This window comes from Schistocerca nitens, chromosome 9 (assembly GCF_023898315.1).
Source record: "Schistocerca nitens isolate TAMUIC-IGC-003100 chromosome 9, iqSchNite1.1, whole genome shotgun sequence".
Classification (NCBI taxonomy): Eukaryota; Metazoa; Arthropoda; class Insecta; order Orthoptera; family Acrididae; genus Schistocerca; species Schistocerca nitens.
In genome coordinates this window covers 160136551-160160363 of record NC_064622.1, presented here as the reverse complement: position 1 = coordinate 160160363, position 23813 = coordinate 160136551, and the positions used below count along the sequence as shown (strand labels likewise).

Below are 23813 nucleotides of genomic sequence, written 5' to 3'. Positions count from 1 at the left end.
CTCCCGTGTTTTTATGGAACAATCAGTACGCCGGGAAAGCTTTAAACATCATATAATTACAATTGTTCGAAGAGATTTCGGGATTGCAGCCAGTCGTAAACTTCACTCCACGGTAGGTCAACTGGACACCTGCCAGTCATCTTCTGGTGATCCATCGGAGAATCACTCCGCCTTATATAGCGCGCTGATGATATTGCTTTGGATGCGTCAGAGTCACAGTGCCAAACGGACCACACCATCCGGCGGCAGCGTCCTCGCTGGTGGAACTGCAGGGATCAGCTGGTTGATTTTGGGCGGAAGGGGGGGGGGGGAGGGAGCGGATCAAACAGCGAGGTCATCTGCCCCTCTCGGTTAAGGGAAGACGGGGAAGGAAGTCGGCCGTGCGAAGAACCAACCAAGTATTTGCCTGGAGTGATTTAGGGGAAATTCGGAAAACCTAAATAAGGATGGCCGGACGCGAGTTTGATCAGTCGTCCTCCGGAATGCAAGTCCAGTGTGCTATCCACTGCGCCTCCTCGCTCGGTAAGGATCAGCTGTCTTTGTCGTTGACGCACTCATCGGAGTATTCTAGCATCTCCGTCTGGAACAAATCTCGGAGATGACGGGATTCCACGCGTCATACAGGTAGTAGCCGCTGTCACGGTTCAATAGAGAAGGGTATTGCAACGGATTCTTTTATGATGGAGTCGAAAAAAGACGTTGCTGTGGTCAAAATTAATGTAATGTCATATCCTATTGAATGTCCGTTGGAGATATAATGTTCCGCACTTGTAGACTTACTGGGTTGCAGAAGGCAAGTGTAATGTTTATGTTCTGTGCAAGGTTCTTCCTCTGTGCGTGCTGTTTGTCTTATATACGCCATACCACGCTAGCAAGGTAGTTTGTAAATTCCCATCTTCCGCAATAATAAGTTATCCTTCACAGTTCCCAGCAGGTCCGAAATCTTAGATGGTGGGGGGATAATCAATTTTACCTGAAATCTGCTAAGGATTTTTGCTATTGTGAAGGAAATACTTCCAACAAATGGAAGAAAAGCTAGGGGCTTTGCTGTCACGTTCTCCTCTTTATCCCCTTCCGGTTCATAGCTTTAGCTGAGAATGCCCAGTTACTTTGACGGGTCGAGTATCCATTGTCTCTCAACACTGTCCTTAAATGTGCGAGCTCTTTAGGTAACCTATCTGCATCCATGAGAATAAGGGTTTTAAGGACTCTCATGGTTTGGGATGGGTGATAGCAATTTGAAGAGTGGAGGTACAAATCAGTGTGAGTGGGCTTACTATAAACGGAATGTCCCAGAGAGCCGTCACTCTTTCGTCTAACCAAAGCATCCAGGAATGGGAGACAACCATCTTTCTCTAATTCCGTACTAATTCGAATGTTCGCATGAAAGGAGTTAAGATGATGTAAAAACTCCATTAACTTATCTTCTCCGTATGAACGTCTCTGGAGAACTTCTTCGTCACTCACCGATGGCTCACCTCAAAATGACTGGCCGGTGTCCAGTTGAAATACCGTGGAGTAAAGTTTACGACGACCGACTACAATCCCCATACCTCTTCCAACATTTAATTCGGTGGGAAAATTTTAAATTTCACATAGTTATAATTCCAGTATAGTCGTTGGCTCTTTAATAACGTTAAAACCTGAGTATCGTATTTTATTTATCGTAATACTAGCTGAGAAACCCAGCGATGCACGGTTATTTATTTATTCCAGTCTTACATTAATCCGTGTCCTGCTCACTCCTCCCTTAGTCTATCTTCTCCTCTCCCCTTTCTCTGTCCATTTACCACTCCTCTATCTCGCTCCGTATCCTCCTCCCATCTGTACTTATCTCCACCTCCCCCCGAGCTGCCTGTCCATCTCCTCGTCCTCCATTCTCTCTCCCCGTTGTCACACTCACGGGCGTTCTTACCCCTACAGTATTTCTTTCCAGACTGTAACCAATACGTGAGCCAAATAAGATTGAAATCGTTCCAGCGGTTTGGGATGAGTTTTTCCCATGGCTTTACTCGCATACGCATATGTCAAATATATTTCACACAAACTGAACACTTATTTGTACACATATTTCACCTGTGTGTCTAGCAGATTTCGCCCTTCAGTTCCATTTCCTCGCTTGCTAATGTTTATGAGGTCGTTACTTCTGAACTATGCTCTGTGCAATGATATAATTTTGTAGGTACATCCAGTGGTATATATGCCTACCCTATACAACGTGCGCTGTGAATAGAGTTAGTGATACAGAGGTAACAAAACAATACGTCATTAATGATTCGGCAGTGTTTCACGCATCTCAGTGTTTACGACGTCATATTTCCTGAAATTCGTGTCGTGCAATGATGTATTTTTCTACGTGCGTTCAGCGGCATATACCAATACCGTCAGTGAAATGTGTTCCGGATAGAGTGAATGGGTACCGCTTTTAAAATGAAATATTTGCGGTTTAGTCGCTTCGATTAGTGGTACTGAATGCTGAACACACTGCAGGCGTGTTTAATTTATGTTTCGTTACACAAAACTTCCAGAAAAATTGCAAGTGAATTTGCACTTACGATGTTTGCAGATTTTACGTGACGTGCAGCTGTTGGTAACGACGTGATGAATCACGAGAAGTCAAGACGGTGAATAATGAGTCAGCTGCAGATCGCCAGTGGGAATGTTGTTCTTCACTCATTTCGCTTTGTTGATAAAGTTAGCTGATATTTTCTGAAGTGTGGCTAGGAAGGAACTTAAGAGCACAGCTTAAATCGCTGCGAGCAAAACGAGCAGCAATATTTAGGTACAAGGCACTTGATGTATTGCAAATGATCATGCTGTGGAAAAGCCACTCATGCGACAATTGAATTTTCACGACTGCCGGGAGTTGAATCACGGTTTCTCATATTTAGTTTGTAGGTTCTCAAGTATATGTGGCTATTGCTTCCAAACACGTCACGATTTTTGAAGATGTTTTCATGATAGCTAGTAACAGCATAACTAAAATTTGAAATTCCTACGAAAGGAACGAAGTGTCAGATAACTATGCAGCTACGTTTATTAACACAGCTAATGAAACGAAGAACAACGTTCTTTGAAATTCCTATGAGAGAAACGAAGTATCCGCTAACTGTGCAGCTACGGTTATTTACACAGCGAAAGAAATGAAAAACAACTTCCTCACTGGCTATCAACATCTGACTCGTAATTGGTAATCTTCATTTCCCACGATACATCGGGCCATTACCAACAGCTGCACGTCACGGAACAGCTGCCCTCGTCGTAAGTGCACTTTTACCATTCAAATACTTAGCTAATAATAGCACAGCTAACACTTCGAACATAAACAGCGGATTGGCCAATCGTAATCAAAATGGTTCAGATGGCTCTGAGCACTATGGGACTTAACATCTGAGGGCATCAGTCCCCTAGATTTGGAACGACTTAAACCTAACTAACCTGAGGACATCACACACATCCATGCGCTAGGCAGGATTCGAACCTGCGACCGTAGCAGCAGCGCGGTTCCGGACTGAAGCGCCTAGAACCGCTCAGTCACAGCGGCCGGCTAATCGTAATCCTCGTACCACAAGGAACATGGCCAAACTAGCTTTTGTTGCCGTAAGAAGCGCTGTAATTATCATCTAAACCGCCGTATGAAGTGCTAAATCCTTGAAATGCATAGTCGGCAGGGTAGGGCAGGGAACTGTGGTAGTGGCGGGCGCTGCAGTGAGAACAACGTCCGCGTAGTAGTGTCGGTGTTGTATGACAGCTGAAGGCTGTGCACAAACGTGTATCTCGCATTACTTCTAAGCTACAGCAGCCGAGTCTGAAAGTAATCGTAGAAACAGTGACGTCAGTACGACAAACGATTCGACAAATACAGTCGTTATCATTAGACGACATAAAGCATACAAGATATATTTACAAAATAAAAGTGATGTATCTTATGAAGTATGTAAAGGCCCACGAGGAAACATGGAAAGAGTTTATATGTGAAGTAGGGTACGATGTACGTGGAGGGCAACTAATTGGATTCAAACTAAATTAGCACATAAATAAGTCATAAAAAGATACTGCGAGATTAAAGTTAATACGCGAAAAACAATAAGTAAGACGACATCTTGGGTTGTCGGGTGTTCTGCCGGATATCAGCGTCGTACTTGCACGATATTTCGGTCACGTAGCTCGTAACCTTCATCAGGTGCGACCTGAGACTGCTCCTCGAGTGGACCTGGTCCAGTATTTATGCCTATGGCCTTCCCCCTCCACCAACGGCTGCAGGCGCTTCCTCTGTGGTCCGCGCCCATTCCCTGCGACCTGCTGGAGCGCGGCTGCTCCGTTTTCGGTCCGCTGCGGTTCTACGTGTTCCCTCTGCGGTCCGCGCCCACCAAACCCGCTCCTGGGGGTTTCATCTACGGTCTGGGGTACCAAGCGTTCCCCCTGCGGTCCGCGCCCGCTCACCACGACCTGTTGGAGCGTTGCCGCTCCGTTTTTCGTCCGCTGCGGCTCTAGATGTCCCCTCTGCGGTCCGCGCCCACCAGTCCCACTTCTGGGCGTTTGATCTTCGGTCTGGTGCGCCTGGCAGTCCGTCAGGGGCTCGTTTTCCATCTCCATGTCTCTGGTTCTTCTGTTTGTGTAGTGTTGCAGCTGGCCCCGTTGCTGGGGAGTGTCAAAGACGACCTGGGATTACGAAAACCAGGGATTTACAATATACCTTGTCAATGTGGCATGTCCTACATTGGCCAGACGACCAGAACTGTGGAGATCAGGTGCAAAGAACATCAGAGGCACACTAGATTAAGACAGGTGACTAAGTCAGCCATTGCTGAACACTGTCTAGAACTAGATCATGCCATGAAGTATGAGGATACCAAGATTCTAGCACAAACACCCAGATTTTGGGACAGTATTATAAGAGAATCGATAGAAATTAAAATGGCTGACGATCTTATGAACCGTGACACAGGGTACCAACTAAGCAGAGCATGGGATCCGGCTCTGGAATTGTTAAAGGAGCAACGGGGCCAGCTGCAACACTACACAAACAGAAGAACCAGAGACATGGAGATGGAAAACGAGCCCCTGACGGACTGCCAGGCGCACCAGACCGAAGATCAAACGCCCAGAAGTGGGACTGGTGGGCGCGGACCGCAGAGGGGACATCTAGAGCCGCAGCGGACGAAAAACGGAGCGGCAACGCTCCAACAGGTCGTGGTGAGCGGGCGCGGACCGCAGGGGGAACGCTTGGTACCCCAGACCGTAGATGAAACCCCCAGGAGCGGGTTTGGTGGGCGCGGACCGCAGAGGGAACACGTAGAACCGCAGCGGACCGAAAACGGAGCAGCCGCGCTCCAGTAGGTCGCAGGGAATGGGCGCGGACCACAGAGGAAGCGCCTGCAGCCGTTGGTGGAGGGGGAAGGCCATAGGCATAAATACTGGACCAGGTCCACTCGAGGAGCAGTCTCAGGTCGCACCTGATGAAGGTTACGAGCTACGTGACCGAAATATCGTGCAAGTACGACGCTGATATCCGGCAGAACACCCGACAACCCAAGATGTCATTAGATCGCCGGGAAAGCCTGAAGAGTTACAATAAGTAAGACATTATTAACGGCTGTGGTATAATGAGTGACTGAGTGACACAGAAGTAGACAGGTCCCATGGATGAGTTGGACTGGTGTGTAAGTTCGTAGCGTTTCTCCGTAAGTTTAATAAACACAACAGACACACATAACAGAGACTTTAGTCATCAATAATAAACTCTCCTTCACTATTTACAAAAGTCTGCCAACGCTGATTTAACTCTTCGATTGCGCTACAGTATAAAGCACGTGGATTTGAGACGAAGAACACGTAGAGCCATATTCGGAGCACATTTTCATCCGGATAGGAAGTTCCTTGAAGGCTGTTCGGTAGACAACGGAAAAGGTGAAAATCTGAAGGCGGAAGATCAGGTGAATAAGGTGGCTGCGAAATGACTTCCCAACCCAACTACTCTACAGTGGAATAGCACCACTTCATGCATTCTGCCTTATCGTTGTTCTTGGATTGCGGCCGAAAGACGTCTCAGTTGTTGGGAATAAACTTCAGCAGTGACGGTTATCCATAGGAAAAGCAATTCGTAGTACACCGCAACGTAGTTGCTCCACCAGATGCACAACATTATCTTTGGTCGATAAGTGCAGATCCTTGTACAGGGAGGTGCTGTTTGCCTGGGCTCAGCCATTCCTTCCTCTCTCTTATATTAGCGTGAAGACACCATTTCTCATCACCAGTAACGATGCAGGATAGGAATGACTAGCGTTTCTCACGAGCCAATTGATGACGAGCAAGAATAGATCCACATGTGGCCACCTGCTGAATTTTGTGATTTTGAATTAGAGCATACGGTAACCATATACCTGATTTTAGAACCTTCCCCATTGCATGCAACTGTCGCACGATAGTGAAATCATCAAGGTTCACCACATTTGCCACTTCTCCAGTACTGACCCCGACGTCGATTGTGAATTAATGCGTGTAAACGATCTTCATCAATCCATGAAGGTCTTCCTGATCGTGGAGAGTCACAAATGTCAGAACGATCCTCCGTAAAACTAAAAACCATTTTCCAGCAGTGCTCTGTCCAATGACATTATGTTCATTCACGGCGCAAATGTTTCTGGCTGCCTTCGCTGCTGTCACCACTCTAATGAACTCAAACAGGAAAATTATGTCGGAAATATTCCGATTTCTCCGATTTACACTCCATTTCTAGCTCCAAACGATAAAATGACAATTTGTAAGCTCAAATAGCAACAGTGAATTACAAATAAAAATGACAGTCCATAAGTAAACCCATAGCAACCGAAATACCAGCGTGTAAAACAAAAACACTACGAACTTATGCACAAACCTAGTAAGATTCCAGAATTAGACCCTATAACAGTACAAGAACAAGATACACTATTACGATATGTAAAACATAGGAAGATACCTGTATTCTATAGAGTGAAAAAGGTTAAATAAAGGTATATAACATGCAAATTAAGACTTTAGAGTCTGCTCAGTAAATGCAGGGAAAACTGTAAGATGCTCGTACCTCTTTCTTGGTCGACAGCTCTAGTTAAAAATCTAGTCAAAAGAGGAGATCGCAATAACTGTGAAAATTACGAGAAAATCTAGTCTCTTGAATATACGATACAAAATCTATACTAAAATAATACATAACAGATTAAACACTATTGCTGATTGTCTGTTAGGAGAAGAGAAACTGGATTTAGGAAAGGGAGATTTCGCATGGATAATGACTTCACCATTATATAAATCACAGAACAAAGAATAGGAAAGGATCTGGGAACACATCTCCCTTTTATTGATTTTGATAAGACGATAAACAGGATAAATCGAATAATGTTCTGGCAAATAGTAGAAAATTAGGTGTATCTTCCAAACCAAATTTTAGTAATAAGGAGTCTGTATAGGAATATCAATTTTATCATAGAAACACCAATTAATAGAAGTGAACACATTTAGGAAAAACAGGAGTTAAACAAGGATGTAGCTTATTATCCACTCTTTTCTGATGCAAGTATTGACGAAATGAAAAAAGTTACTAGCAGGTCCAGGAATTGAATTATCAAACAGTGTTTATTCAAACACTCAAATAGTGACTCAACTAAATGATATGCAGTAGAGCCTAGAAAGACCATAATCGTGCAGAATATATGAGTTATTACGTCGAACCAATAGAAATGCTGACAATTACAAAAAAAAAAATCCACGTAACAGCAAAAGCTATTCCCTATTAGCTACAAAAACAATGAAATTTTGAATTGCAGTGTGCAGGTAATTATTTTACGAAATTTTTACTAAAAGCCAAAGGCTATTACCCATTATATCCGACTGCGGCAGCCATTTTTCAGTTTTTACGTTATCTGGTTTTCCTTCCAGATCATCTGTTTCCCACTTCCAGAGAATAATTTGTTTCATTTTAGAAAATGTCTCGAAAAATGCTTTTGTTTTAGCTTCAGGCATGTCGGAGCTGCGAAGGTTAGATCCAAGGCTGAAAAGTATTACTCCATCCTTGGCATCATCCAGGAGCTTCTGAAAATACTGCAGACAGGAAACAGTTTGTTGTGAGAATATTGTAGTTACCTTTATTTTGAAGTTAATTTGGTCTTGATAACCGGGAAAGTAAATTTCGTTTATGACTTCCGGGAAACATGTAACAATTTTGCATTAGCAACACCAACAGTTGTATTAAGTAAGACTATACGACTTCCGACATTATTTGAATTTAGTTGTAAGCTACGCACATTATTTCTGAAATTTACTTTGTCATTTACATTGTCCAGTCTTAGGAACGCAGGCACAAGCTATGCTACTGACTTCAATCTCGGCATTAAGCTAGCTGAAAATTAGGAATAAACTGTGATCACGATAAAATAATTATGAGATGCGTGATGGGATGCTGGTAATTTAAATTATCGTGGAAGACTCAGGACGATAATACGTCGATTGTAAATGGTTTGGTTTAGATGTGGAGAATGATATAAAAGTACTACCTTTGATAGGTAGAACAAAAAGGGCCCCTGTTTTGCTGTACCGGGTAATACTAGGAAGCAAATGGAGCCGTCACAATAAGCGGAATGATGCACCGATCGAGGGAGCGGTCAAGCATTCGGGGAGAATGGGATTTAATTTCCCAGCCGGTTATCCTGAGGCAAACTTTCCGCGATTTACGAAATCATTCCAGACAACTAGTGTAGTTCCTCTGAAAAGGGCCACAGTCAATCTTGTGCCATATTCTTGCCCAGTCTCGTTGTCAAAGAGATGTTAAGAGTCTATTGCCTCGTTTATTTTCATTACTTTAGGATGCCCATTGCGGCAACGATTGGTAGGGTGGATCGCCAGTGGTAGGACGGGTTAATTGCATTGATATCCTGGTCCGATGCGAAGCTTTTCTAAATCATCTACCTCTACACTTATACTCCACAAGCGACCTTTCGATGTGTTTCGGGGGCAATTCCGCTACAAATATGTTATGACCCCTTTTCCAATTTCCATTAGCGATTGCACGAGATGTGTAGATGCAAGAAAGGTTGGAATACAGTCTAACGCTGTGATTAAAATTTAAGAGAGATGTAATGTGAAAATTATGTAGTTATTAGAGGAAATATGAGGTGTTGCAAGATATGGATCAGAGGGACAATTCAGTATTGAGAAAGGTATTGTGCGGCGAAGCTTAATGGAGTTAACAGAAACTGGAAGGAATGGGGACTTATGCAGCGTTTACAAACCTGAAAGTGAGACAGATGAGGATCTCGTGCGTCCGGTTGGTGACTGATGACGATTGAGCTCTCTCTTGCATGGACTTCGGTTACTCATACGTAGGTAGTTGGTGGAGGAGAAGTATACCCAGATTTTTTGTGTACTGGTTGGAAGAGAGAGGCAGACTAAAGAGCAGGTGCATAAACTGTATTTGTGCAGACCAGAAAAGAAACAACTGATGGAGGACGAGACATACTGCCGGGTTAAATGGAAGAAATACGCCGGGGAAAAAACTGAATAAACACGTCGGAAATACAAACTAGTCATAAGAGAGGGAAAACGATGGTGAAGAAGAAGAATGACTATTATGAAGACATCTCCCACTTGTAAAATTCCGATAGAGGGCTATTGTAGGAAGGTCTTAGTAATCCCAGGTGTTTATATATATAAAAAAAAGGTAATAGACGAAAATTGGACCTTGTAGTGCACAATACAGTATATGCTTCCTCTACATCGTCATTTTATTCAGATGTATCCTTTTTTTCTTTATAAAAAAGATAAAGACGTATCATAAAGAAATTAGCCGAATTGGACTGAAATCGGACGATGTGGTGTAGATGTACCAAAAATAAATGATAACAGTTTCAGAAAAATTCGATGATTTATTGAAGACATGAAGCTTCACTGATCTAAAAAGTCAGCAACTCTTTGGTCCACCTCTATACGTTATGCGTGCAGTTATTCGGCTTGGCACTGATTGGCAGAGTTGTTGAATGTCCTCTTGAGTGATATCGTGCCAAATTTTGTCCAATTGGAGCATTAGGTCATCAAAACCCCGAACTGGCTGGAGGACCCAGCCCGTAACACTCCATACATTCTTAATTGGGGAGAGATCTGGTGACGTACCTGGCGAAGGTAGGGTTTGGCTTGCACGAAGACAAGCAGCAGAAACTCTTGCCGTGAGGCGACGGGCATTATCTTGCTGAAATGTAAGCCCAGGATGGCTCGCCATGTACGGCAACAGAATGGGGCGTAGAATATCATCGATGTACCGCTGTGCTCTAGAGCTGTCACAGATGTCAAGAGTAACGGTCCTGCTATGAAAAGAATTTGCATTACAGACTAAGAGTGCTGGTTGTCGGGCCATATGGCGCGCGACAATCAGTTTGGTATACCACCGCTTTCTTGGACGTTTCCAGACACGCCTTCGCGATTTCCGCGATTCATTTCGAAGCGGGACTTCACAATGAAGACAGTTCTACTCCATTCGAAGAGATTTAGCTCCAAATGTGCCCGGTACCACAGCAAACGGGCTTTTTGGTGTACGGAGGTGGTGGCAGTCGGCTCAAATTGTGCCGTGAGCTCAGATACCGTTCTGAGCTGCCTGTTAATGGTCCTTGTAGTCACTGAAGCACCGGTGGCACGTCGGATCGACGATAATGAATCCGGGGATATGAGTGCCCTGTGACAATTTCTCGAGCCTCACGTTTTGTCTCTCTAGCTCGATCGCTTCCATCTTGACGCTGTGTTGGTCATGGTTAGCCCATTCCTGCCAACATCGTCGAATAATGGCGTTACTCCTACTGAAATGACGAGCGAGCCAATTACTCGAAGAGGTTTCTTTGAGCTCAAGTACACGTCCTCTCTCTGAGACGCTGACATCTGCCTTATTAAAACTTCCTGGCAGATTAAAACTGTGTGCCCGACCGAGACTCGAACTCGGGACCTTTGCCCTTCGCGGGCAAGTGCTCTACCAACTGAGCTACCGAAGCACGACTCACGCCCGGTACTCACAGCTTTACTTCCGCCAGTACCTCGTCTCCTACCTTCCAAACACAGTTTTAATCTGCCAGGAAGTTTCATATCAGCGCACACTCCGCTGCAGAGTGAAAATCTCATTCTGGAAACATCCCCCAGGCTGTGGCTAAGCCATGTCTCCGCAATATCCTTTCTTTCAGGAGTGCTAGTTCTGCAAGGTTCGCAGGAGAGCTTCTGTAAAGTTTGGAAGGTAGGAGACGAGGTACTGGCGGAAGTAAAGTTGTGAGTACCGGGCGTGAGTCGTGCTTCGGTAGCTCAGTTGGTAGAGCACTTGCCCGCGAAAGGCAAAGGTCCCGAGTTTCGGTCGGGCACACAGTTTTAATCTGCCAGGAAGTTTCATATCAGCGCACACTCCGTTGCAGAGTGAAAATCACATTCTGGAAACATCCCCCAGGCTGTGGCTAAGCCATGTCTCCGCAATATCCTTTCTTTCAGGAGTGCTAGTTCTGCAAGGTTCGCAGGAGCGCTTCTGTAAAGTTTGGAAGGTAGGAGACGAGGTACTGGCGGAAGTAAAGCTGTGAGTACCAGGCGTGAGTCGTGCTTCGGTAGCTCAGTTGGTAGAGCACTTGCCCGCGAAGGGCATAGGTCCCGAGTTCGAGTCTCGGTCGGGCACACAGTTTTAATCTGCCAGGAAGTTTCATATCAGCGCACACTCCGCTGCAGAGTGAAAATCTCATCCTGGAAACATCCCCCAGGCTGTGGCTAAGCCATGTCTCCGCAATGTCCTTTCTTTCAGGAGTGCTGGTTCTGCAAGGTTCGCAGGAGAGCTTCTGTAAAGTTTGGAAGGTAGGAGACGAGGTACTGGCGGAAGTAAAGCTGTGAGTACCGGGCGTGAGTCGTGCTTCGGTAGCTCAGTTGGTAGAGCACTTGCCCGCGAAAGGCAAAGGTCCCGAGTTCGAGTCTCGGTCGGGCACACAGTTTTAATCTGCTAGGAAGTTTCATATCAGCGCACACTCCGCTGCAGAGTGAAAATCTCAATCTGCCTTATTGTTCACGTGCCTGTCTGCGAGGCACAGTTAGTGTCCAGTGGAGTACACGGAATGGAATTCTCAAAGACCTTATGTCCTGGTAGCAACACGTCTCCTCCTTACTCTCCCTGCCAGCTGCGCAGTGAAACTTCACTGCAGCGTCACACACTGATCCATCGGCAGCCAAAGTTCACAATTTGTCATTTTTCATCGATACCTGCATGAATATTAATGTGTGATCAGTTTGCATAACTCCTTCGTGGGGTGTATTGTTTCCTTTTTTTGTCTTAGAGTGTATTATAATTAATTACCAGCACAACATGTACGTTTAACCACCTGTCCTAAGCATGGATGATCACTCTTTTTGAATAAATGTGGGTCTAATAACAAAACGCATGCAACAGGGTAGATTCAGGTGTAAATTCTTGGTTTATTTTCGCACTAGCCCAAAGGGAAGGCAACTGAATGTAATCTTCGCAGATAGCTCTGGAAAAGATTGTCCACTACGACATTCTGTCGCCTTACTCGACAGCACGAACCTAAAGGGCGACCACGCGATTGGCACTTCGAATCCAAGCGTAGGGACATCTTTTTCAAATTTTCAGGCATCAAACTGGATGAAGAATTCTAGGCCGAAGGATCAAGTGCTACTCTCCTGTCTTATGATTGGAGGAAATGCGTAGAAGCCATGGTAAATGCGTCTTACTGATTAATCTGTTCGCCTACTGCAAATGTCGTTTGGTCATTGTGCACGGAGACGAGGGAGGTTAGGTTTCTTAGACCGCATTCAATCGCTGGTCCATTATGAAGTATGTATGACGTGTTGGTTCCGTGGACACGTGAACAGTGGTATTTGGATGAAAGTTTGCTCGATTTTGAGTCTGAATTCTCTATAACAAACTTAATCATTAGGAGCACTGCAGAATTCTCTATTGTGATGATTTATGTATTGTTTTATGAATTCTGATGAAACCGAACATTTTACTTAATTGCTCACGATTCACTTCCCAGTTAACTTTCATGATTCCTTTCACTGCTAGACATGAGCCAGCTTCGACCATTCAGTTATTAATGAAAAGTGGTGAACTTCGCTTTCGATTAATCCCTCAGTTTGAACCTTTGTGTGTGCTTATTATACAAATAATAGCCGAGTAATAATGATCGGTACGATATAGTCGTCTGCTGTGTGGAGACATAGGAGTAGTATTTTTATGTGTGTTTCACGTAAATGCAGTTTTAGGAGTGCACTTCATCTGTTAAATAAATGGTAATTATATAGTTACTCGTTCTTTAAACTTCGCTACAAAGTTCATACCAGCACGCCTTCCCTCCTCCTTTAATCTCTGACGTCACAATTTAAGCTACGCAGGTTCCTCCTTGGGATAAAAACTAGGGCTATACTCGATTAATATTCATAGAACTTCAGACGACTTGGTGCTCAGGGACAGGGAGATATTGTTAAGTGTGGTACTTGTGCACAGATAGCTCTCAGCTGCGATAAGTCCTTTGTGCAAGGCGAAATAATGTCCCACCTTAAAACGGTGGAAATCCTTTTAACATCAGTTCGAATATGATGAAATTAGGAAAAAAGTTGAGCAATGATTTACTTCATGTCTGGAAAGTAGGAAGCAGAAGACTGTCCTCCATTCATTAAACATAGAAGAGGTTTGAATCTGACTGGGGTCATGTCAAGTGGCAGGTGTAACACGGTTCTGTTTTGCGTGTATTGCTTTTCGTGAAATGTATCACTGATCTGCTATTAAACGCGACTGATGAAAGAACAGTTATTCTGTTTGCAGAGGATGGAAGTGATTTTGTGAAAGATGTAAACCTAATACAAATGATGTAGCTAACAGGGCCTCAGTAACATTAGAATCTACCTCTCGGAAATTAACACTTAACTGGAACAAAACACATTGCGTACATTTATTTACACGGAATGCTCGAAAAGGTGAATTTTCCCCGTCCAAAGGTAGTCAAATTGTCAGCGAAGTCCACCATATTTAGATCTCAGTACTAGGAGTAGAGGGAAGACTCTCTTGGAAGTATCACGTTCAAAATCTTGTGCAGAAACTGAATGCTGCTGTCGTCGCTATAAGAATGATTTCCACTGTCTCCGCACATTTTTTCTTACTCCCACGCTATTATCTCGTGTAGGGTTACATGTTGGGGCAGCTCTGAGCATTCACCAAGATTGCATTTAGTCCAGAAACGGGCTGTCAGACTGATCTGCTATGTTCGTTCGCGAACTTAAGTTGTTCCGGAATTCTGACTCTACCTTCGCTGTAGATATATTCCATCGTGGGATTTGTTGTTGACAAAGTTGAAACATTAAAAAGAAAATGCAACTTTCATTTAGTGAACCCTGAACTAAAAAATGGTATACATTTGGATAACATCCGCTTACACTTTATACATAAAGCTGTCACTGTTTAGAGCTATTTACAAAAGACTTCCAGAAAAACTGAAAAAAAATTCATCTATGAACTCCAAGTATTCATATTCGTGGCGAAGTGTATCGCTGTGGCGCACTCTTTGTATTCAGAACAGGAGCTCTTCGCATTATTGGAGTTTTCTCTGTAATGTCATGTTTGTTCGTACAGTGCCTGTCTTCTTCTTTCGTGTTTTATTAATTCTTTAATTCTTTCATCATACATTTTCTAATCTATATTCTGTAAACCATGTACTGATCAATTCTATGGCCAAGAAGCTTTTGGTCCCATGGTCCCAAGGAACCTGACAATAAATAAATTAGTAATAAATATTCTGTGCAACTTCATAAAGATTACGGGCTAGAAGCTGGTGGGAAAGTATACATCTCCTCATTGAATTTCAGACACTCTGTGCCTGTGATAAATCAGAGGACATGGCATGTCAGATAAGAATGCATACATTCACAAGACATTTGTAGTGCGAATCGCGGGGTATTGGATTTTGTATGATCCTTCACGGATTTGCCACCTGATATTTGGTACGAAGGATGCAGCACCAGCATTTACCGTGCTTGCGACACACGGCCGAGCGCTTTGCCCGCATTCAACAATTACCAAGACAGTCCTGTAGTCATATTCAAAACAGCTCCACACACATTGATTGCAGCTGTTTTATTGGTACCGAGAATTACTGCTTCCCGTGAGGTTCCGGCTCCAGGTCGACTGCAAACAGGTTGGCGTGGAAGTGACGACCACAAACAGAAGCGGGGCTCATTGCCGAAACACATAGAATGGCTCTTAGTGTCTCAATTGACCGTCTCTCTACTCTAAACATGTCTCTGTTTATGTCCGTACTCAGCATTTTTATATTAATTTTTGATGCTGTAAACGACGCGTGACAACTCAAGATCTCAGCTATTTAACTATAGCCAAGTGACTGTCCGCACGTTGCTGAGATGTCGCTCATCCTAATGATTCGACCTTCGCAAGCGACTGTGTGGTCAGGGCATCCGCAGCTGTGGTAAACTTTTTTGGCATAACTCCGCAAAAATCTGTATTTTGAATAACTTTTTTTCAAGATGCTATCGGTTTCGTAGCTTATAGCCACATCATCAGGTGCATATTTACACTACAAGAACTAAACAGTGATAGTGACTGATTCCCTATAGATCAAAGTAATACCAGGGCATAAGGATCTAAATACACTGAGGTGACCAACATCAGGGGACCTTCTAGTATCTAGTCGGCCCTCCTTTTACCTGACGTAATGCAGCATCTCGACGCGGCAAGGACTCAGCAAGTCGTCAGAAATCCCCTACTCAAATATTGAGCCACGTTGCCTCTATAGCCGTCCATGATTGCAAAAGTGTTGCTGGTTCAGGATTTTGTGCAGTAACTGACCTCTTGATTACGTCCCATAAACGCTCGAAGGGATTCATGTCGGGCGATCTGGGTAGCCAAATCACTCGAAATGTCCAGAATGTTTTCAAACCAATAGCGACCACAAAAATTCCATCTTTGTTTGGGATCATCAAGTCTGTAATTCAAGTGAAAAACACGGACAACTTTTTTCTTCTGGAGAAAAGCACCGCGTTATCGGTCACAAAATGGCAAACTGCAGTAGAACTTTTCTGGAAGTTTCACGTGGGTGTACGAAAGTTCGTGCGTTGTACTCAAGTTGTGGGGGCCTAAGCAAAACACCTGAGGCTTTAAAAGCCCCGTATTAACTTTTCCATGTTTGTTATCAATTCAGTCTCTAAACTTTTTTGGGCTGACGGGATGCGACAGTAGGAAATAACAAGTAGCATAGCGGATGGATGTAGCCGAAAAGCATGCAAAGTTGTGAGGAGGCCTTTATCCAGCACCGAATGTCACATGAATGATGCTAGCAAAGACGACGATATTCCAAAAACACTTCAATATATAGATGGTAGTAATAAATTTTAATGCCGCCTTACTCACAACCAACAAGCCAAACATATGACTACCATCTTCTTAATAGCGTGCAGGTTCACCATTTCAAGGCAACGCTGCAGCGATTCCGCGTTGCATCAACCCGACAAGTCCTTTGTCGGTTTCTGGAGATATGTACAAGTCTGCGATCAGTTTACGCAGTTCCCGTCATTTACGAGCTGGTGTTTTGTGGCTGTGGGTGTTGGCATGTGCCGCAACACCGATGGGCCGGATTAAGTCTCGCTGTTGGCTGGGTGTTTCTGTAGGAGTGTGCACCAATTTAACAGGACTTAGAGGATTTCTGTAGGAGTGTGCACCAATTTAACAGGACTTAGAGGGTGCTTCACTGAACAATTTGAGATACGGAAGCTGAGGTCGGAGAAACCAGCTTAAGGAGATAATAGGAATAAAATGACATTACTGCGTACTTTTCGATCTACGTTAGTTACAATTAACTGAAAATGCCATCACTGACACAGTGAACCTATCATTCGTATTGTGTCTTATAAAATGTACTGAAACTGACGGCCGTCAACCTCAATGCAAGCATGAGATCGCCGAGCAAGATTCTGACGCAGCCTGACAAATATCCCAGAGTCACATCACAGACAGCTACAGCCAGCCGCTGTGGCCGAGCGGTTTTAGGCGCTTCAGTCTGGAACCGCGCGACCGCTACCCTGCCTCTGGCATGGATGTGTGTGGTGTCCTTAGGTTAGTTAGGTTTAAGTAGTTCTAAGTTATAGGGGACTGATCACCTCAGACCTCAGTCCCATAGTGCTCAGAACCATTTTTGAACAGGCAGCTACAATTATGGCAACTAATTTCAGCTCCGTATCCACTGGGGTCTCATACACACGTGACTTTAGATATCGCCATTGGAAATAATCAATGGGATTCAGGTCAGGTGATCTCAGAGGTCATGGAATAGGGCGTCCCCTTCCATTCCAGCGACCAGGCAATACAGCGTTCAGATGGTTGCGGATAGCAACACTGAAGTGAGGCGGTGCACCGTCGTGTTGTATCCACATCCTCTCACGAACAGCCAAGGGGACAATCTAAATACGATACAATAAAGAAAAGAAAACCTGCATCATGACTTCAAAGTAATCACGCTCGTCCTCCTTGTTTCCTTGCAGAAAATAAAAAATGTACATGTAAATAAACACCACAGTACAAGTAAACTAGTACGCATTTTACTTGTAAATAAAATGGAAAACAGTAATGCTAAAGCGGTAGACTAGTTTACTTCCGTATCTCCTTAAGCTGGCTTCACTGACCCAAGATTTTCTACCTAAAATCGTCCAATGGATCATTGTCTATGTCCTGTCACATTTTTGCACGCTCTGATGGAAACACCCTGTATGTTGCCAGAATGAGATTTTCACTCTGCAGCGAGTGTGCGCTGATATGAAACTTCCTCGCAGATTAAAACTGTGTGCCCGACCGAGACTCGAACTCGGGACCTTTGCCTTTCGCGGGCAAGTGCTCTACCATCTGAGCTACCGAAGCACGACTCACGCTCGGTACTCACAGCTCAGTTGGCAGAGCACTTGCCCGCGAAAGGCAAAGGTCCCGAGTTCGAGTCTCGGTCGGGCACACAGTTTTAATCTGCCAGGAAGTTTCATATCAGCGCACACTCCGCTGCAGAGTGAAAATCTCATTCTGGAAACATCCCCCCCCCCCCCCCCCCCAGGCTGTGGCTAAGCCATGTCTGCGCTATATCCTTTCTTTCAGGAGTGCTAGTTCTGCAAGGTTTGCAGGAGAACTTCTGTAAAGTTTGGAAGGTAGGAGACGAGATACTGGCAGAAGTAAAGCTGTGAGTACCGAGCCTGAGTCGTGCTTCGGTAGCTCAGTTGGCAGAGCACTTGCCCGCGAAAGGCAAAGGTCTCCAGTTCGAGTCTCGGTCGGGCACACAGTTTTAATCTGCCAGGAAGTTTCACCCGGTATATTGGCTCATCAGTGTGCTCTTGTGAATTCCCTAGAGGTTAGTTTTGAAAATTTTACTTAGTTTACCGAACCAAAAAATAATTAATGAAAGATGACACGAAAAAGCAAAACTATTGTATAACTAGCTATGCATCCGTGCTTCCCAATGGAAGTTGAAGAAAGGACTCTGTGCACCGTAGCTTTTTGGTTTCCGTACGTCCATCGGCAAAAACGGCACAATTATAGGATAAATTCCTCAATAAATTCATTTTTTTCTACCCAAAAATTCAACATAAATCAAATCTTTCAAAAGAAGCAGGGCTGTTTCATTAAATTTTCGACATAGAAAGCAAAATTCTTAAATCCATAGAACCTCGGCAAGTAAAATCAGTGTTAGTTTGTATTCTTAAAGATAAGATGCGGCACTTGACTCTGTCGTTGATGTAACTTTCCGAAAATACTTCAGTCATTGAGGTAAAAAGAAAGAAAGGAAACCAACCTTACCATCTAGTGCTTCTTTGCTGTGCTACGCCGTCACTAAGGTAAATATTCGAACTGATAAGCTGGGTAGACTCTTAAAACTTTAACTATGCTATCTGATTTTCCGTGATCCGATTTTGACCAAATAAAACAGATATGTCGTCCGACGCTATGCTCAGGTTACCTACGAAAACCCCATGAAATTCCCCTAGTAGCTTTAAAGATTAGTTTGTCAAAACAGACAGGCCGTCCTACAGTTTTATTTTTATTATCAATTAATTAATACGAGGGTTGGAACTTCTGTCTCTGAGCTGGTTGTAGGTTGTGTTCCAAAAATGAACAGCATAGAGACAGAAGTGATGACACTTTCTGCAGGACCTGGCCATCATTTTGCAGGACAATACTCAAGCACGTGCAATGCAAGCTGTTACTGATTTGCTTGACTGATGGGCTGCTAAGTGCTATACCACCTACCGCACTCCCACGACTTAAGCCCACGTAAGTTCAACTCGATTTCTAAACTGAAGGAAACACTTCACGGAATTCGCTTCAGAGCTGCTACAAATTCATCGGGCAATAGACCGCGCCGCTCGAACTGTCAGCACAACTGGCAGTGCTAATGGTGTCCTACGACTTCCACATCGCTGGCAACGGGTTATACACAATACTGGTGATTTCATTGAAGGTCGGTAAAACTTTGAAACACATATCTATTTTGTACGAACTGTAAATGAATAGTTGCCACTATTAAAGTTCCAACCCTGGTATTAATAAAATTATATTGCTATATAAAATTTTACGTATTACTTCTCCGAGGGTCCAATGTGAGTGGATGGTATGAGCCATTTTGCTTCAAGTGACCGCTTACGTCATCTTTCCTTTTGGGACGCACTTTGTATAGCATATTCTTGGAAAAAATTACAAAGACCCACCTGTGGAAGCTTCTGCGGAGGCCTTATGTGCACCCCTCCGATGTCAATGAGGTTAGGAGACAGGGGACGCGGGAAAAACATGCTCACATGGGTGTTTGAAAGTAGGACGGAGGTGTTATTCTCCATGTCCGATACGCTTGGCAGCGCCGTGCTGTTCAGGTACTGCCGCAAAACGGCTTCCAATCTCGGTTTGTAGTACATCTCGCGAGCGACTTTTGACAGAGTCGCAAACGCCGCGTTGTGGAGTCGCTGCAAGAAGGACATCCTGTCCGTGTACCAGAGGAATGTGTCCGGAACGTAAGCGTACGGACTGGAGCTGCCTACGATGTCCGCCATCCAAGAGGTCGGCGATATGGTCGCCACTCCGATGACGGGGATCCGCAGGCTGTGGGCCAGCGGCAGGAAGCACTCGCTGAAGAACTCTTCGATGATCATGACGTCGAACTTGTGCTCAGCGAGGAACAGTCGCCGGACGCTCTCTGTCTGGAGGAAAATTTCACACGAACTCACTCCGAAACGGAAGAGAGTCATGATCAGTCCAAATGCGCCACGTTCACCGAGTGAGAACATGTTGGTATCTGTAAAACAAAAGAGGTATTAGTATTTAGTCACAGCGAAGCTATTTCTCTCTTCCAAACGAATTATATCTAAAGAAATGAATGTGACAAGTAACAAACGTGAGCCGAACCGTTATTAGAACTCAGATCCATAGGACAAATGACCTGCGTAGAGTTGGCACATACTTCCCCTGAAACTACCTCTCTCAGCATTAAAAGATCTACTGCAAAACCTCTCCCTACATCTGATCAACTGATTCTTACTGAAAGGTTCATGGTTCTCAAGCTTAATTTTATAATATAAATATGGAGATCAATATTGAGCGAACACAGAAAGATGGTGGGAAAACAGGACTCGATGGCGAGTCTTTCGTTCCTAGCAGATCCAGCCTGGGGATGGAAACTGTTCAATATGATGATGGTGAATAATGAGTTCCGTTGTTACATATAAATCACTGTCAATTAGCAAATAAAATACTGGTTGCAATTTTTGTTTTCTTTTTGTGCCTATCACTTTGACATGATAATTGCGTAATCAATTGTCACTGTGTGACTCAAGTTTCCTCTTTTAATTTTGTTTTTGGGCATTATACTTAGCCTTTGTGGGCTGTCAAAAGTCCTTTTAGTCGCACTGAAATAAAAGATTTACTGAAGGATAACTTCCGTCGCAAGCTAGTACCACCAAACGTCTAACGAAAGCACTCAACTTATTGCTTTTACTTAAAAAAAGTTGATGGTAGTAAATGAAGTATTTTAATAGAAGCAGGATGTCAAAATACCTCATGTCAGACAGATTGTTAGTCACATATGACAGCATTTTACTTAACATGAATGAACTCAAAAATTGGTGAGAAAAAATCATTTCTTTTTCAAACGTGTTTCGTAGACAAATCTTAATCCAGTTATGTTCCAAACACCAAATTCATTCGTTTCACTTGTGTAACAACATTAAATTCAATATCTATTTTGTGAAAGCGGTACTAAATAGTGTCAGAGCTAAATCTGTGACGATGGGATCGTCAGACATACCTGGATATCTCACTCGACAAGAGTGCAGTAGCATGGTCACGGGGTCGAAGCCCAACCTCGAACACATTTTAAATTTTGCAGATACTTTCAAAACAGCTCACGCTTGGTCAGTACCAAAACTACTGCATAACCTTATTAGTAAATGATTATTCAGCTGCCGCGCGGTGTAGCCGCGTGGTCTAGGGCGCCTGGCCACGGTTCGCGCGGCTGCCGCCGTCGGGATTTCCAGTCGTCCCTCGGACATGGGTGTGGTGTTGTCCTTAGCGCAAGTTAGTTTAAGTTAGATTAAGTAGTTTGTAAGCCTAGAGACTGATGACCTCAGCAGTTTGGTTCCATAGGAACTTACCGCAAATTTCCAAATTTCGAGTATTCAGATGAGGAAACCCAATAGGTTTAAGTTTTTAACGCTGCATGAAAGTATCGACACAATTAAAACTAATATCAAAGATATCAGATGTAAGTAGTAATCTTTTTTTGTCTCTGTACGTTGACATGTCATTGTAATGATTTTCGTGTACTTGAGACGGCCAGCCAGCTATGAGAACAGACAAGTGCACTGAAGGAGATTTCGTCAGTTGGACAAAAACAACGTTTCTGCTGAACTCCAGGATCGGGCAGGTATGGGCCGGGAACAGAGAGCGATTTTTTCAGCAGGCTCGCAAACACCAGGTGGTTTCTGAGGGGGAGATAGGCTAATTGACTGCACAGGCCGTTGGAAACTTTCAGAAAGTGAGGAGCTTAAAGAGTGCTCTTCGGAAAAGGTCACGTCTGCAGCGGCAGGAGGAAAATACGACACATTCAGCGTGGGATATGGATGTTGCGGATTGAAGGAGGTTACAGGTGTAGATGATTCAATTTTATAAGGAAGCTACGATTGTTTCATAATAATTATCTTGGTAGCAAGGATGAGAACTCAAAAGTGCATACAAGCAAACGTTTTGACTGGAAAACACACATATAGTGAGACAGGTTTTCTGTCTTGTGCCCCTCTCAAAGACAGAATTGAACATGGTTGGTCAACCACAGCAGTTTAGTTTGGAGTAGGGAAATTGTTGGAATTGTAAACAAATTATCATTGGTCGGGTCTCGGAATGTATACTGCGATTGGCTGCCGAGATCCTGGCATGGCAGAACGAGCTAGATCTTGTGGAGGAGAGGAGAACATGTTAGGGCATGAAGGAGTACGATTCTTTTTCGTGAGGTGCCAGGGAGAGGAGAGAGATGACTTCACTTTAGCGCTTATGACAGGACAGATACGTGGGATAAACTTAGAATTCTCAGTCACTACTTCGGGCGTCCTCTGCACCTGTGTATCAGCAGAGTGGTAAGCACGTTGTGATGAGTGGAAAACGAAGTTACTTGTTTCAAGCCAAAGCTTCATTTTTTCTGAACTAATTCATGGCCAACCAGCTGCACTTAATATGAGCTTAGGCGAGAAAACGTGTTTGTTCGTCCTTTTATGGATCTTTCCTATGGGCTGGTTGTTGGATACAGTAACATCGTCTGTATCCGACGAAGTACAAAAAACACAATACGTACGCTACACTGTGCTGAACATTATGCTATTCACAGTTATATTATTCTGTATGTTTGACTATCAGGATTATCTTCACAGAAACTATACGTACATGTACGACCAGCTTTTACTTTGGAGAAAATGTTCAAAGCGACCAACTTGTATCTGCAAACACTTCGCCGCTCGCTGGATCTACTCTGCAGGTCTCAGCGCAATACAGCTACATCCAGCATAGCCGAAGTGGCATGCACAAGAGTTATTTGGTCGTGCACATCCATGGTTGGAGTACTACTAACTCGCTCCTTTAAGCGTCCCCAGAAACAAAAGATTAGTACATTAAGGCGCGGGAAAGGTGGAAGCCACTACACTGGGCCTCCACAACCAATCCATTTCCCTGGAAACACTTTATTTAAATTGTTACGCACATTCATTCCAAAGTGTGGCGGTGTATCATCACCCTGAAACCATAGCTCTCGCTAAACACCAATTGGAATATTTTATATTACATCAGGTAAAATAATGCAAAGAAACGTGCGATGCAGGGGTAGATTCGACTTGTCTGACAATAGAGAAGGGCCCAAAGCAGTCCTCCCTCGGTTCTAGTCTGTAGGCCTACGCCAAAGTGTGCCTGAAAGCCACGTTCACGGGTGAAATGTGGGTTGTTTTACGATCAATAATGGCTGTTGAGGAGGTTGAAAATATCTTGACGAATGAAGTAAATTCGTCAATCCATATCACATTATTTATAAAATGTTCGTTATCTTCAACCTGGCGCAAAAGCCATTCACAAAACTATACTTATCGATTGCTGTCCTGTGGCCCTTGGTGTTGACCTAACGTGTAATGGTATCGACGCAGTTTTTCATTGCACAACACTTCAACAACCACTCTTTGAGATATTTGGACTTGCCTTGCGATATCACGGGTTGGTGGAGTACGTCTAGTGATTGGAGGACATCTGTCCATTA

At 43.9% G+C, this 23813-nt stretch overlaps 1 protein-coding gene across 1 annotated transcript in view; it reads right to left on the bottom strand.

The window, feature by feature from the left end:
• The window catches only part of LOC126203454 (UDP-glycosyltransferase UGT5-like), a 100006-nt gene that overhangs the window by 24489 nt on the left and 51704 nt on the right, over positions 1–23813 (bottom strand). The window contains exons 3-4 of the mRNA XM_049937771.1: positions 19744–20321; positions 7854–8076 (exon numbers count right to left, since the gene is read on the bottom strand). Of these exons, the coding sequence (XP_049793728.1) occupies positions 7854–8076; positions 19744–20321 (801 nt within the window). The remainder of the gene's footprint in view (positions 1–7853; positions 8077–19743; positions 20322–23813) is intronic.